The 13,748-nt window shown below is 46.4% G+C and overlaps 1 protein-coding gene across 1 annotated transcript in view; it reads left to right on the plus strand.

Annotated features, from left to right (window-relative positions):
• The first annotated feature begins 410 nt into the window (after positions 1-410).
• The window catches only part of LOC129843035 (slit homolog 1 protein-like), a 133,360-nt gene continuing 120,022 nt past the window's right edge, over positions 411-13,748 (plus strand). Inside the window, exon 1 of the mRNA XM_055911763.1 lies at positions 411-1,060. Within this exon, the coding sequence (XP_055767738.1) occupies positions 825-1,060 (236 nt within the window). The 5' untranslated portion in view covers positions 411-824. The remainder of the gene's footprint in view (positions 1,061-13,748) is intronic.

Below are 13,748 nucleotides of genomic sequence, written 5' to 3' on the forward strand. Positions count from 1 at the left end.
ACAGTTAACTACATGAAACGTTTATCTAAGCCACCACTCCATGGTAGAGGAGAAATACAGATAATTGAGAGAGTAGGGTATCCCCCCTCTACATCCAGGCCCATGCTGCCTCAGGCTGTGTTCCCCCCCAGGGGATGAGACCAAAAGCGGGCAGCACAGGAAGGTAGAGAGGCTACTGTCACTGGAAGTGGCTTTCACTACTACTGCTGCTGCTGCCAGGAGAGGGAATTGATGTGAGGTCACACAGGGTTCTGGGAGGTGTGTGTGTGTGTGTGGTGCGGGGGGGTGTTGTGTGGGAGGAGTCTCTCAGCATTTATTTCTAGAACCTTTTGATGGAGGATTGCTGAGAGGGAGGGAGGGTGAGAGTCCTTTTTTCTGGTCGTTCACTGTTCCCTTTTCTACAGGCAGAGAGCACAATGAGTCAATGAAAGCTGAAGGGAAGAGGAGCACTACAGCAGAGAGAGAGAGAGAAAGGGAGCAGAACCAAGAAGACGAGAGGACGAGAGGGAGATAGAAAGAAGGAAAGCTTTTTGGACAGACGTCTAAACCAGATTAGAAAGAGTCTGGTTTTAAAGCCAGGCTGGGATGAAGTATCAGTGACCGTTGATCTGAGGACTAACTACGCTACTTCACCTCTCTCTACAAGGAGGTTTTCTGATCTTCCCTTTTTTATTAGGAACATTTGAACCATTTTCTCCCCTCCACTTGGTCTCTGGTCAGGGGATCTTGCTCGCCGCAGTAACCCAGGTCTCTGGAGCCCTGAGTGGGGTTGAGGTAGAGGAGCCTTGTCTCTGGTTGCTGGTGCTTTGGGGCTGGAGGAGAGGATGGACATGCCAAGGAGATCCATGGCTGGAGCCGGGTCAGGGGGCTGTGGAGCCAGGCTAGACCACGTTGTGGTGGCCCGAGCTGGGCTGTGGCTGCTGCTGTGGGGGTGCCTGCTGGGGGCTGGCGGGGTGGAGGCATGCCCTTCTCTGTGTACCTGTGTGGGAGCCACGGTGGACTGCCACGGCCTGGGGGTCCGGAACATCCCCAAGAATATCCCCAGGAGCACAGAGAGACTGTGAGTACTGGCGGGGTGTGTGTGTTCCTCTGTTTATGAGCGTGTCGTAGTGTGTGTAACAAACTATCAATGTGACTTATTGCCTGTGTGTGTGGGGGTTCCTGTGTGGCACACCATGTCACCATGGTGTATGCCAGTCTGGTTAACTTCAAACACACTCAGCTCAGGGTTTTAACAATACCAGTGCCTTTCCACTTGACCCCTGTCCCTTATATAGTCTGCATCCCAAATTGCACCCTATTCCCTATTTAGTGCACTACTTTTGACCAGACTCTCTACTATAGTCTACAACACCAGTAATATCCAGCTAGAGACTCTCTACTATAGTCTACAACACCAGTAATATCCACCATGTACTGTGCAGTCAGTCAACCTCTTGTGCAGTGGTTCTCCAACCTCTCCTCAGTGGTCCCCAAGTCGTTCCTTGTTTTTTAAATCTATTCCAGAGCCAGCACCGCTGATTCACCGTGTCAACTAATCATCAGACCCTTGACTAGTGAATCAGGGGAGCTAGTTCAGGGCTACAACAGAACTGTGAAACGTCTGAGGGTCCGTGAGGAGACGTTGGAGAACCACTGCCCTAGTGCACTTACTCAATGCCCACTAATCACACTAGCTGAACACAGTCAGTACTTTCTTAGCCACGATAGGGCTCAAACAGGCTCATTCCTCACTCACACTCTGTCTCTCTGTGTCACTCACTCTCTCCCCCTCCTTCTGTGTGTTTGTTTGTCCCTCTTGGTGTGTGTGTGCGGGTCGGGATCTTGGGGAGGCTTAACATCATGTACTGTCTGTCTCAGGTCTGGAGTGCATGTGTGTGAATTATTAATGGTCCCAGGGGGTAGTGTGTGTCTGTGGGTCAGTGAAGCCTCTGAGTGGGTGTTCTAGACACAGTGCCTTATTCCTCTCTCTGTAGAGGAATCACAGCAATGATGATGTCATAGGATGATGACTGTATCCCAGCGGTTCTTCATCCCGTGGGTCACGTTTGAGTTTTTCCGCTAGCAGCACTACACACCTGATTCCACCAATCAAAGGCTTGATGATGAGTTGATTCGTGGAATCAGATGTGTAGTGCTAGGGGAAAACCAAAACAATCTGCCTCCCGTTGTGTCCCGGGACCAGGATTCAGAAACACCGATGTGTTGTTCAGTGATACAGTAGCTGACCTGTGCCAGATACAAACACTTCTGCCTGTCCTCGTCAAGCCATTTATGAAGACCTGACCCACTAGACTACAGTCAGAGGAGGTTGGACTATATGCCGGTGTCACTGTGGTCTCTAAGGGGGTTGGTGATCCAGCTACAACATATCCCCTAATACAGTAGCGCAGTACATCCACGACCGCCATAGTCATGTAGTTGCCTGATAGTTGGCTCAATCTCCAACACAACTGAACCAGGGCTCGTCTAGCAGTGCTGATCAAGGATCAGGTTTCAACTCTTATTCATTATGACCTGAAAAGCCAAACTGATCCCAGATCAGCAGTCTTGTTGTGAGAAATGTTGTGAATACGGGTCAGTCTAGTAGTAGTAGTAGGTCATTACAGGGTGGGGTGTGTTAAACCTCTTGTCTGATAATTAGCGTGTAAAGTGATCTGTGTGTCAGGGAGGTAGATTGGGAACACACACACACACTAACTCACACACTCTCACACACACACACTCTCACACACACACACACACACAGAGTGTGTATTCCCGTGGGGTCCCGGGGCAATAAGAGGGTGATTCATCATGGTAACTCCACCAGTCAAACAATATTCCTCCCCGCTCCCTGGGGCATTGTCAAGGCAACGTTGAAAAATGGCTAACGCCTTGGGCTCCCGGGAACCGTTATTTGAGTGGGGTGGGATGGAGGGAGGGGGGACAATATTGTCCATACCAGCCGGCAATATGCTTCCAACGTTGAACAAAGCAGTGCTGACAACAAAAGGCTGGTTTGATTTGAAATGGGAGCTAAATTGAACCTTATTGTTAGGTTCAAGTGGGGTAGGTATTATAGAGGGTTGGTATTGTGAGGTTCAAGTGGGGTAGATATTATAGAGGGTTGGTATTGTGAGGTTCAAGTGGGGTAGATATTATAGAGGGTTGGTATTGTGAGGTTCAAGTGGGGTAGATATTATAGAGGGTTGGTATTGTGAGGTTCAAGTGGGGTAGATATTATAGAGGGTTGGTATTGTGAGGTTCAAGTGGGGTAGATATTATAGAGGGTTGGTATTGTGAGGTTCAAGTGGGGTAGATATTATAGAGGGTTGGTATTGTGAGGTTCAAGTGGGGTAGATATTATAGAGGGTTGGTATTGTGAGGTTCAAGTGGGGTAGATATTATAGAGGGTTGGTATTGGGAGGTTCAAGTGGGGTAGATATTATAGAGGGTTGGTATTGGGAGGTTCAAGTGGGGTAGATATTATAGAGGGTTGGTATTGTGAGGTTCAAGTGGGGTAGATATTATAGAGGGTTGGTATTGTGAGGTTCAAGTGGGGTAGATATTATAGAGGGTTGGTATTGGGAGGTTCAAGTGGGGTAGATATTATAGAGGGTTGGTATTGTGAGGTTCAAGTGGGGTAGATATTATAGAGGGTTGGTATTGTGAGGTTCAAGTGGGGTAGATATTATAGAGGGTTGGTATTGTGAGGTTCAAGTGGGGTAGATATTATAGAGGGTTGGTATTGGGAGGTTCAAGTGGGGTAGATATTATAGAGGGTTGGTATTGGGAGGTTCAAGTGGGGTAGATATTATAGAGGGTTGGTATTGTTAGGTTCAAGTGGGGTAGATATTATAGAGGGTTGGTATTGTGAGGTTCAAGTGGGGTAGATATTATAGAGGGTTGGTATTGTGAGGTTCAAGTGGGGTAGATATTATAAAGGGTTGGTATTGTTAGGTTCAAGTGGGGTAGATATTATAGAGGGTTGGTATTGTGAGGTTCAAGTGGGGTAGATATTATAGAGGGTTGGTATTGGGAGGTTCAAGTGGGGTAGATATTATAGAGGGTTGGTATTGGGAGGTTCAAGTGGGGTAGATATTATAGAGGGTTGGTATTGGGAGGTTCAAGTGGGGTAGATATTATAAAGGGTTGGTATTGTTAGGTTCAAGTGGGGTAGATATTATAGAGGGTTGGTATTGTGAGGTTCAAGTGGGGTAGATATTATAGAGGGTTGGTATTGTGAGGTTCAAGTGGGGTAGATATTATAGAGGGTTGGTATTGTGAGGTTCAAGTGGGGTAGATATTATAGAGGGTTGGTATTGTGAGGTTCAAGTGGGGTAGATATTATAGAGGGTTGGTATTGGGAGGTTCAAGTGGGGTAGATATTATAGAGGGTTGGTATTGTGAGGTTCAAGTGGGGTAGATATTATAGAGGGTTGGTATTGTAAGGTTCAAGTGGGCTAGATATTATAGAGGGTTGGTATTGTGAGGTTCAAGTGGGGTAGATATTATAGAGGGTTGGTATTGTGAGGTTCAAGTGGGGTAGATATTATAGAGGGTTGGTATTGTGAGGTTCAAGTGGGGTAGATATTATAGAGGGTTGGTATTGTAGTCAGACATGCAAAACAGAATGACACATCTTCTGTCATTTAGAAATAAATCAAACTATTACACACGCATTTATTTGAGAAGAACTTCATTATGTCAGTGTCCTGGCTTTCCCTGACTACTGTAGGGCTTTCCCTGACTACTGTAGGGCTTTCCCTGACTACTGTAGAGCTTTCCCTGACTACTGTAGGGCTTTCCCTGACTACTGTAGGGCTTTCCCTGACTACTGTAGAGCTTTCCCTGACTACTGTAGAGCTTTCCCTGACTACTGTAGGGCTTTCCCTGACTACTGTAGGGCTTTCCCTGACTACTGTTGGGCTTTCCCTGACTACTGTTGGGCTTTCCATGACTACTGTAGAGCTTTCCCTGACTACTGTAGGGCTTTCCCTGACTACTGTAGAGCTTTCCCTGACTACTGTAGAGCTTTCCCTGACTACTGTAGAGCTTTCCCTGACTACTGTAGAGCTTTCCCTGACTACTGTAGGGCTTTCCCTGACTACTGTAGGGCTTACCCTGACTACTGTTGGGCTTTCCCTGACTACTGTAGAGCTTTCCCTGACTACTGAGGGCTTTCCCTGACTACTGTGGGACTATCCCAGTGTGTCTACTGTGGGACTATCCCAGTGTGTCTACTGTGGGACTATCCCAGTGTGTCTACTGTGGGACTATCCCAGTGTGTCTACTGTGGGACTATCCCAGTGTGTCTACTGTGGGACTATCCCAGTGTGTCTACTGTGGGACTATCCCAGTGTGTCTACTGTGGGACTATCCCGGTGTGTCTACTGTGGGACTATCCCGGTGTGTCTACTGTGGGACTATCCCGGTGTGTCTACTGTGGGACTATCCCGGTGTGTCTACCGTGGGACTATCCCGGTGTGTCTACCGTGGGACTATCCCGGTGTGTCTACCGTGGGACTATCCCGGTGTGTCTACCGTGGGACTATCCCGGTGTGTCTACCGTGGGACTATCCCGGTGTGTCTACCGTGGGACTATCCCGGTGTGTCTACTGTGGGACTATCCCGGTGTGTCTACTGTGGGACTATCCCAGTGTGTCTACTGTGGGACTATCCCGGTGTGTCTACTGTGGGACTATCCCGGTGTGTCTACTGTGGGACTATCCCGGTGTGTCTACTGTGGGACTATCCCGGTGTGTCTACTGTGGGACTATCCCGGTGTGTCTACCGTGGGACTATCCCGGTGTGTCTACCGTGGGACTATCCCGGTGTGTCTACCGTGTGTCTACCGTGGGACTATCCCGGTGTGTCTACCGTGGGACTATCCCGGTGTGTCTACCGTGGGACTATCCCGGTGTGTCTACCGTGGGACTATCCCGGCGTGTCTACCGTGGGACTATCCCGGTGTGTCTACCGTGTGTCTACCGTGGGACTATCCCGGTGTGTCTACCGTGGGACTATCCCGGTGTGTCTACCGTGGGACTATCCCGGTGTGTCTACCGTGGGACTATCCCGGTGTGTCTACCGTGGGACTGTCCCGGCGTGTCTACCGTGGGACTGTCCCGGCGTGTCTACCGTGGGACTGTCCCGGCGTGTCTACCGTGGGACTGTCCCGGCGTGTCTACCGTGGGACTGTGCCGGCGTGTCTACCGTGGGACTGTGTCGGCGTGTCTACCGTGGGACTGTGCCGGCGTGTCTACCGTGGGACTGTGCCGGCGTGTCTACCGTGGGACTGTGCCGGCGTGTCTACCGTGGGACTGTCCCGGCGTGTCTACCGTGGGACTATCCCGGCGTGTCTACCGTGGGACTATCCCGGCGTGTCTACCGTGGGACTATCCCGGCGTGTCTACCGTGGGACTATCCCGGCGTGTCTACCGTGGGACTATCCCGGCGTGTCTACCGTGGGACTATCCCGGCGTGTCTACCGTGGGACTATCCCGGCGTGTCTACTGTGGGACTATCCCGGCGTGTCTACTGTGGGACTATCCCGGCGTGTCTACTGTGGGACTATCCCGGCGTGTCTACTGTGGGACTTTCCCGGCGTGTCTACTGTGGGACTATCCCGATGTGTCTACTGTGGGACTATCCCATTGTGTCTACTGTAGGTTTTCGGACATTTTCTATAAAGTGGGACCATTTTTCTCTACCTTTTGTTAAGGTCTACAGTATTATTAACAGAGAGTGTCGGCTCTAGCTAATGGAATTTCCTGTAGTGTGTGTCTTGACACCAGCTTGTTGTCATGTCATTAAGAGGTCAAAGGTCATGGACCCCCACTCTGAGGCTGAGACTGGGACTCCTGTTCTGCTCCGCTATGGGAAACTTAAATAAATCCCTCCTGTTTGTGTGTGTTCGGTATCAGAGATGGGGATCTCTGTTCAGCTCCTGGAAGTTTAAACCAAAACAAATCTCTGCAAGGCTTGGAGCCACCGGCGGCGGTCACACACACCAGACGGAAAACACACACTGGAAAACAGAACGGAAAACACACACTGTGTGTGTGTGTGTGTGTGTGTGTGTGTGTGTCTATGTTTCTGTAGTGACTCTGAGATGTCTATGTGTCTTTTATTTATCTGTCTGTGTTATTCTGATGTATAGACACTTGGCTCTCTGTGTGTTCATACATGTGCTTTTGTGTTTTTGAGTTTGGGTGTTCATTTAGGGGCTAGAAGTGATGTTAGTATGTGCTTTTTGGTCTGCTCTGGCTGTTGGCGGAGATGCTAAACAAGTGTGATGGCCGAGGTTAACTATACAGCGGTAACTCTCCTCGCCACATTAGCTTCGCCCTCATGTGGGTGCTAACAAGCTAGCAAGCATGCTAAGTAGTGCTACATATCAACAGCAGCTGTAAGCCAATCCAGTAGGGGGTGGAAGCTATAGTAAGCTTCGATTGGTCACTCGCGCCGCAATATCGCGGAGGAATTGCATAGAATTAAGCTTTCCCTAACTTTAGTCCCACTCCGTTCAGCTCCCTCAACCATGCTTACTTCACCAAACAGTACCCCGCCCACTCTGCTTCTCTCGCTTTCCTTCCATTCAAAATTAATGGCTTCCGATGTTTTCACCGTGTGATGCCGCTGTATAGTCAACCCGGCCAAGAGTGGATTAGCGGTTAGCGCGCGGTGGCGGCTAGCAGGGGGTAAGAGAAATAAAGGGAAATAGATTAGACAGAGATGAGTCGCCGTGGGGGGGCTGATACCTCTGGCTCCACTCCGTCACATGACTTCTTAGACACTCACTCTATCCCTGTGGTGTAAAGTGCTTAAGTAAAATGTACTACTTAAGTCGTTTTTATGGGTATATGTACTTACTTTTACCTTATTACATTCCTAAAGAAAATAATGTACTTTTTACTCCATACATTTTCCCTGACACCCAAAAGTACTTGTTATATTTTTTGTGCTTAGCAGGACAGGAAAATTGTCCAATTTGCACACTTATCAAGAGAACATCCCTGGTCATACCTACTGCTTCTGATCTGACAGACTCATTAAATACAGATGCTTCGTTTGTAAATTATGTCTGAATGTTGGAGTGTGCCTCTGGCTATCCATTAAAAAAAAATAATAATAAAATAGACCCGTCTGGTTTGATTAATATAAGGAATTTGAAATGATTTAGACTTAAACATTTTAGCAATTACATTTAATTTTGATACTTAAGTATATTTAAAACCAAATACTTTTAGACTTTTACTCAAGTTGTATTTTACTGGGTGACTTACTTTTACTTTTTTACTTCTTTTTTTCATTTTCTGTTAAAGTATCTTTACTTTTTTACTCAAGTATGACAGATCTCTATTTCTACTGTCTCTTGTAATCATCGTGTGTGTTTAGTCAGTGTGCTGACAGCAGAATGATTATGCAGCTGCTCCTAAATACACTGGAACTACATGGAGCAGCTGTGACATGTTGCATCTGACACACATCACAGACCATTGAAGGAGAGACAACCACAGAGATGACACATTAACTCAGTTAGTTCATTGTGTTTCTCTTGATGATGGTAATACACATGCACACACACACGCACCCACGCACACACACTGCAGAGGACCCATGTGTGGCCAATCAGTGCAGACAACTCGTTTTAATCCGCTAATCAATCTAGCATCTGGGCGCTCGTGAAACCGGATTTAAAAAATCCATCAGATATTGACTGAATAGTAGCACATTTTACTGGCACGGACAAATAATAGAGCTCAGGGATTTTGGTAGGAATTCAGGTATTCTATTTATTGTCAAATGTATTTGGGGGTTTGTTGTAGAATGCACTTACACTGAACAAAAATGTAAACACAACATGCAACAATTTCAAGGTTCATATTAGGCCCTAATCTATGGATTTCACATCACTGGGAATACAGATATGCATCTGTTGGTCACAGATACCTTAAAAAATGGGTAGGGGCGTGGATCTGAAAACCAGTCAGTATCTGGTGTGACCACCATTTGCCTCAAGCAGCGCGACACATCTCCTTCACATAGGGTTGATCAGGCTGTTGATTGTGGAATGTTGTCCGACTCCTATTCAATGGCTGTGCGAAGTTGTTGGATATTGGCTTGAACTGGAACACTCTGTCATACACGTTCATCCAGAGCATCCCAAACATGCTCAATGGGTGACGTCTGGTATGAAAGCCATGGAAGAACTGGGACATGGTGTATAGATCCTTGCGACATGGGGCCGTGCTTAAACATGAGGTGATGACGGCAGATGAATGGCACGACAATGGGCCTCAGGATCTCATCCCGGTATCTCTGTGAATTCAAATTGCCATCGATAAAATATAATTGTGTTTGTTGTCCGTAGCTTATGCCTGCCCACACCATAACCCCACCGCCACCATGGGACACTGTTCACAATGCTGCATCGAACTGCAGTCGGGTCAAGACCTGGGTGAGGATGACGAGCTTCCCCGAGACAGATTCCAGTCCTCTGTTTTTTGGTAGATTCTTTCCAATGTGTCCAGTAATTATCTTTTAGTTTTCTCATGATTTGGTTGGGTCTAATGGAGTTGCTGTCCTGGGGGTCTGTTTGTGTTTGTGAACAGCGCCCCAGGACCAGCTTGCTTTGGGGACTCTTCTCTAGGTTCATCTCTCTGTAGGTGATGACTTTGTTATGGAAGGTTTGGGAATCACTTCTTTTTAGGTGGTTGCAGAATTTAACAACTTTTTCTGGATTTTTTAATTAGCGGGTATCGGTCTAATTCTTCTCTGCATGCATTATTTGGTGTTTTACGTTGTACACAGGATGTTTTTGCAGAATTCTGCATGCATAGTCTCAATTTGGTGTTTGTCACGTTTTGTGAATTCGTGGTTGGTAAGCGGACCCCAGACCTCACAACCATAAATGGTAATGGGTTCTATAACTGATTCAAGTATTTTTAGCCAGATCCTAATTGGGATGTCGAATTATATGTTCCTTTTGATGGCATAGAAGGCCCTTCTTGCCTTGTCTCTCAGATCGTCTCTCAGATCGTTCACAGCTTTGTGAAAGTTACCCGTGGCGCTGATGTTTAGGCCGAGGTACAGTAGGTATAGTTTTTTTGTGTGCTCTTTGTCTTAATGAGATTTGCTTTCTGGGCCCAGGTCTGACAGAATATGTACAAAAGATCTAGGTGCTGCTGTAGGCCCTCCTTGGTTGGGATCAGAAGCACCAGATCATCAGCAAACGGTAGACATTTGACTTCAGATTCTAATAGGGTGAGGACGGATGCTGCAGACTGTTCTAGTGTCTTCGACAATTTGTTGATAGATACAGTTGAAGTCGAAAGTTTACATACACTTAGGTTAGAGTCATTAAAACTTGTTTTTCAACCACTCCACAAATTTCTTGTTAACTATAGTTTTGGCAAGTCGGTTAGGGCATCTACTTTGTGCATGACACAAGTCATTTTTCCAACAATTCTTTACAGACAGATTATTTCACTTATATTTTACTGTATCACAATTCCAGCGGGTCAGAAGTTTACATATACTAAGTTGACTGTGCCTTTAAACAGCTTGGAAAATTCCAGAAAATATTGTCATGGCTTTAAAAGCTTCTGATCAGCTAATTGATATCATTTGAGTCAATTGGAGGTGTACCTGTGGATGTATTTCAAGGCCTACCTTCAAACTCAGTGCCTCTTTGCTTGACATCATGGGAAAATCAAATGAAATCAGCCAAGACCTCAGAAACAAAATTGTATGCCTTCACAAGTCTGGTTCATCCTTTGGAGCAATTTCCAAACACCTGAAGGTACCACGTTCATCTGCACAAACAATAGTATGCAAGTACTGTATAAACACCATGGGACCAAACTGCCTTCATACCGCTCAGGAAGGAGATGCATCCTGTCTCCTAGAGATGAACGTACTTTGTGCAAAAAGTGCAAATCAATCCCAGAACAACAGCAAAGAACCTTGTGAAGATGGAGGAAACATGTACAATAGTATCTATAACCACAGTAAAATGAGTCCTATATCGACATAACCTGAAAGGCCGCTCAGCAAGGAAGAAGCCACTGCTCCAACACCGCCATAAAAATAGCCAGACTACGGTTTGCAACTGCACATCAGGACAAAGATCTTACTTTTTGGAGAAATGTTCTCTGGTCTGATGAAACAAAAATAGAACTGTTTGGCCATAATGAACATCGTTATGTTTGGAGGAAAAAGGGGCCAGGCTTGCAAGCCGAAGAATACCATCCCAGCCGTCAAGCACGGAGGTGGCAGCATCATGTTGTGGGGGTGCTTTGCTGCAGGAGGGACTGGTGCACTTCACAAAATAGATGGCTTCATGAGGTAGGAAAATTATATGTATATTTATGCAACATCTCAAGACATCAGACAGGAAGTTGAACCTTGGTCGCAAATGTGTCTTCCAAATGGACAATGACCCCAATCATACTTCCAAAGTGGTGGCAAAATGGCTTAAGGACAACAAAGTCAAGGTATTGGAGTGGCCATCACAAAGCCCCTGACCTCAATCCTATAGAAAATTTGTGTGCAGAACTGAAAAAGCGTGTGCGAACAAGGAGGCCTACAAACCTGACTCAGTTACACCAGCTCTGTCAGGAGAAATGGGCCAAAATTCACCCAACTTATTGTGGGAAGCTTGTGGAAGGCTACCTGAAACGTTTGACCCAAGTTAAACAATTTAAAGGCAATGCTACCAAATACTAATTGAGTGTATGTAAACATCTGACCCACTGAGAATGTGATGAAAGAAACAAAAGCTGAAAGAAATAATTCTCTCTACTATTATTCTGACATTTCATGTTCTTAAAATAAAGTGGTGATCCTAACTTTTTTACTCTGATTAGATGTGAGGAATTGTTAAAAACTGAGTTTAAATGTATTTGGCTAAGGTGTATGTAAACTTCTAACTTCAACTGTATGTGGTGCTCAAGCTGCATCCCTGTCTCACCCCACGGCCCTGTGGAAAGAAATGTTTTTTTTTTTTTGTCAATTTGAACTTCACATTTTGTTGTTTGTGTACAGTGATTTTATAATGCCATATGTCTCTCTCCATCTCTCTCTCTCTGTTTCTCTCTCTTCTCTCTCTCTCTCTCTCTCTGTTTCTCTCTCTCTCTCTCTCTCTCTCTCTCTCTCTCTGTTTCTCTGTCTCTCTCTCTCTCTGTTTCTCTGTCTCTCTCTCTCTCTCTCTCTCTGTTTCTCTCTCTCTCTCTCTCTCTCTGTTTTTCTGTTTCTCTCTATCTCTCTCTCTGTGTTTCTCTCTGTGTTTCTCTCTCTGTTTCTCTCTCTGTTTCGCTCTCTCGCTCTCTCGCTCTCTGGCTCTCTCTCTCTCTCTTTTCATCGGTCTATCTCTCTCTCTGTTTCTCTCTCTGTTTCTCTCTCTCTGTTTCTCTCTCTGTTTCTCTCTCTGTTTCTCTCTCTCTGTTTCTCTCTCTCTGTTTCTCTCTCTCTGTTTCTCTGTTTCTCTCTCTGTTTCTCTGTTTCTCTGTTTCTCTCTCTCTCTCTCTCTCTCTCTCTCTCTCTCTCTCTCTCTCTCTCTCTCTCTCTCTCTCTCTCTCTCTCTCTGTTTCTCTCTCTCTCTCTCTCTCTCTCTCTCTCTCTCTCTCTCTCTCTCTGTTTCTCTCTCTCTCTCTCTGTTTCTCTCTCTCTCTCTCTGTTTCTCTCTCTCTCTCTCTGTTTCTCTCTGTTTCTTTGTTTCTCTCCGTTTCTCTCTCTGTTTCGCTCTCTCGCTCTCTCGCTCTCTGGCTCTCTCTATCTCTCTCTTTTCATCGGTCTATCTCTCTCTCTCTCTTTTCATCGGTCTATCTCTCTCTCTCTCTTTTCATCGGTCTATCTCTCTCTCTCTGTGGCCTTTCCTTTCATAGGCCAGCTAATAAGGGGGAACTTGAGTGGAACTTGTGCTGCTTGACTGCCCACTGAAGCTGCTATTGCGGAGCAATTTGGTGTGTGTGTGTGAGGGAGAGAGAGTGTGCAGGTGGCTGGAAGGATGAATGTGTCAGTGTGTGTACTGTGTGTGTTGCCCTGTGTAAGACGCGTTCTGCTGTAACAAGCCTTTGCCTGGTGGAGTGTCTCTCTACTTCAGGCTTCCCTGACCCCTGACCTCTCCATGCTCCACAAAACCCAATTATCCACACCTCATCAGCACACAAGGTGTGTGTGTGTGTGTGTGTGTTCATCTCCCCCTCCTATCCTTCATCTCTCGTTCTCTCTCTCGACGTCATTAGGACCTACTCGCTCTCGCTCTCTTTCTGTTCACGACCCTGTTAGCTAAGACTCTTCTCCAAGCTTATGTTCCAGTCACGTAAACCTGCCAAACCACAGCAGTGATTTCAGTTGTAAATACAGCCTCCTTGTTTGTAACAGGGACACAATTACAAGTGTCTCTTCTTAGGGATGATGTAGGAGTTGCTCTCTGAAACACTAGGAAGAGAACATTGTGTGTGTACATGTACAGTATATAGGTCAAACACAACCTTCTTCTGGTGCCTAGGTCCACTCACTGTCAGAGCAATTTCACACACATCACGAGAGGGATTATAGACCCCCTGTAATTCCACATCTCTCTCTCTTTCTCTCAAACCGTTCATCATTTCTCTCACTGCTCCATGGGTGAAGTCTGGGTCAAGATCACACACCGAAACCACTGTGTGTGTCTCTCTCTCTCTCTCTCTCTCTCACACACACACACACACACACACACACACACACACACACACACACACACACACACACACACACAC

This window comes from Salvelinus fontinalis, unplaced genomic scaffold (assembly GCF_029448725.1).
Source record: "Salvelinus fontinalis isolate EN_2023a unplaced genomic scaffold, ASM2944872v1 scaffold_0090, whole genome shotgun sequence".
NCBI lineage: Eukaryota > Metazoa > Chordata > Actinopteri > Salmoniformes > Salmonidae > Salvelinus > Salvelinus fontinalis.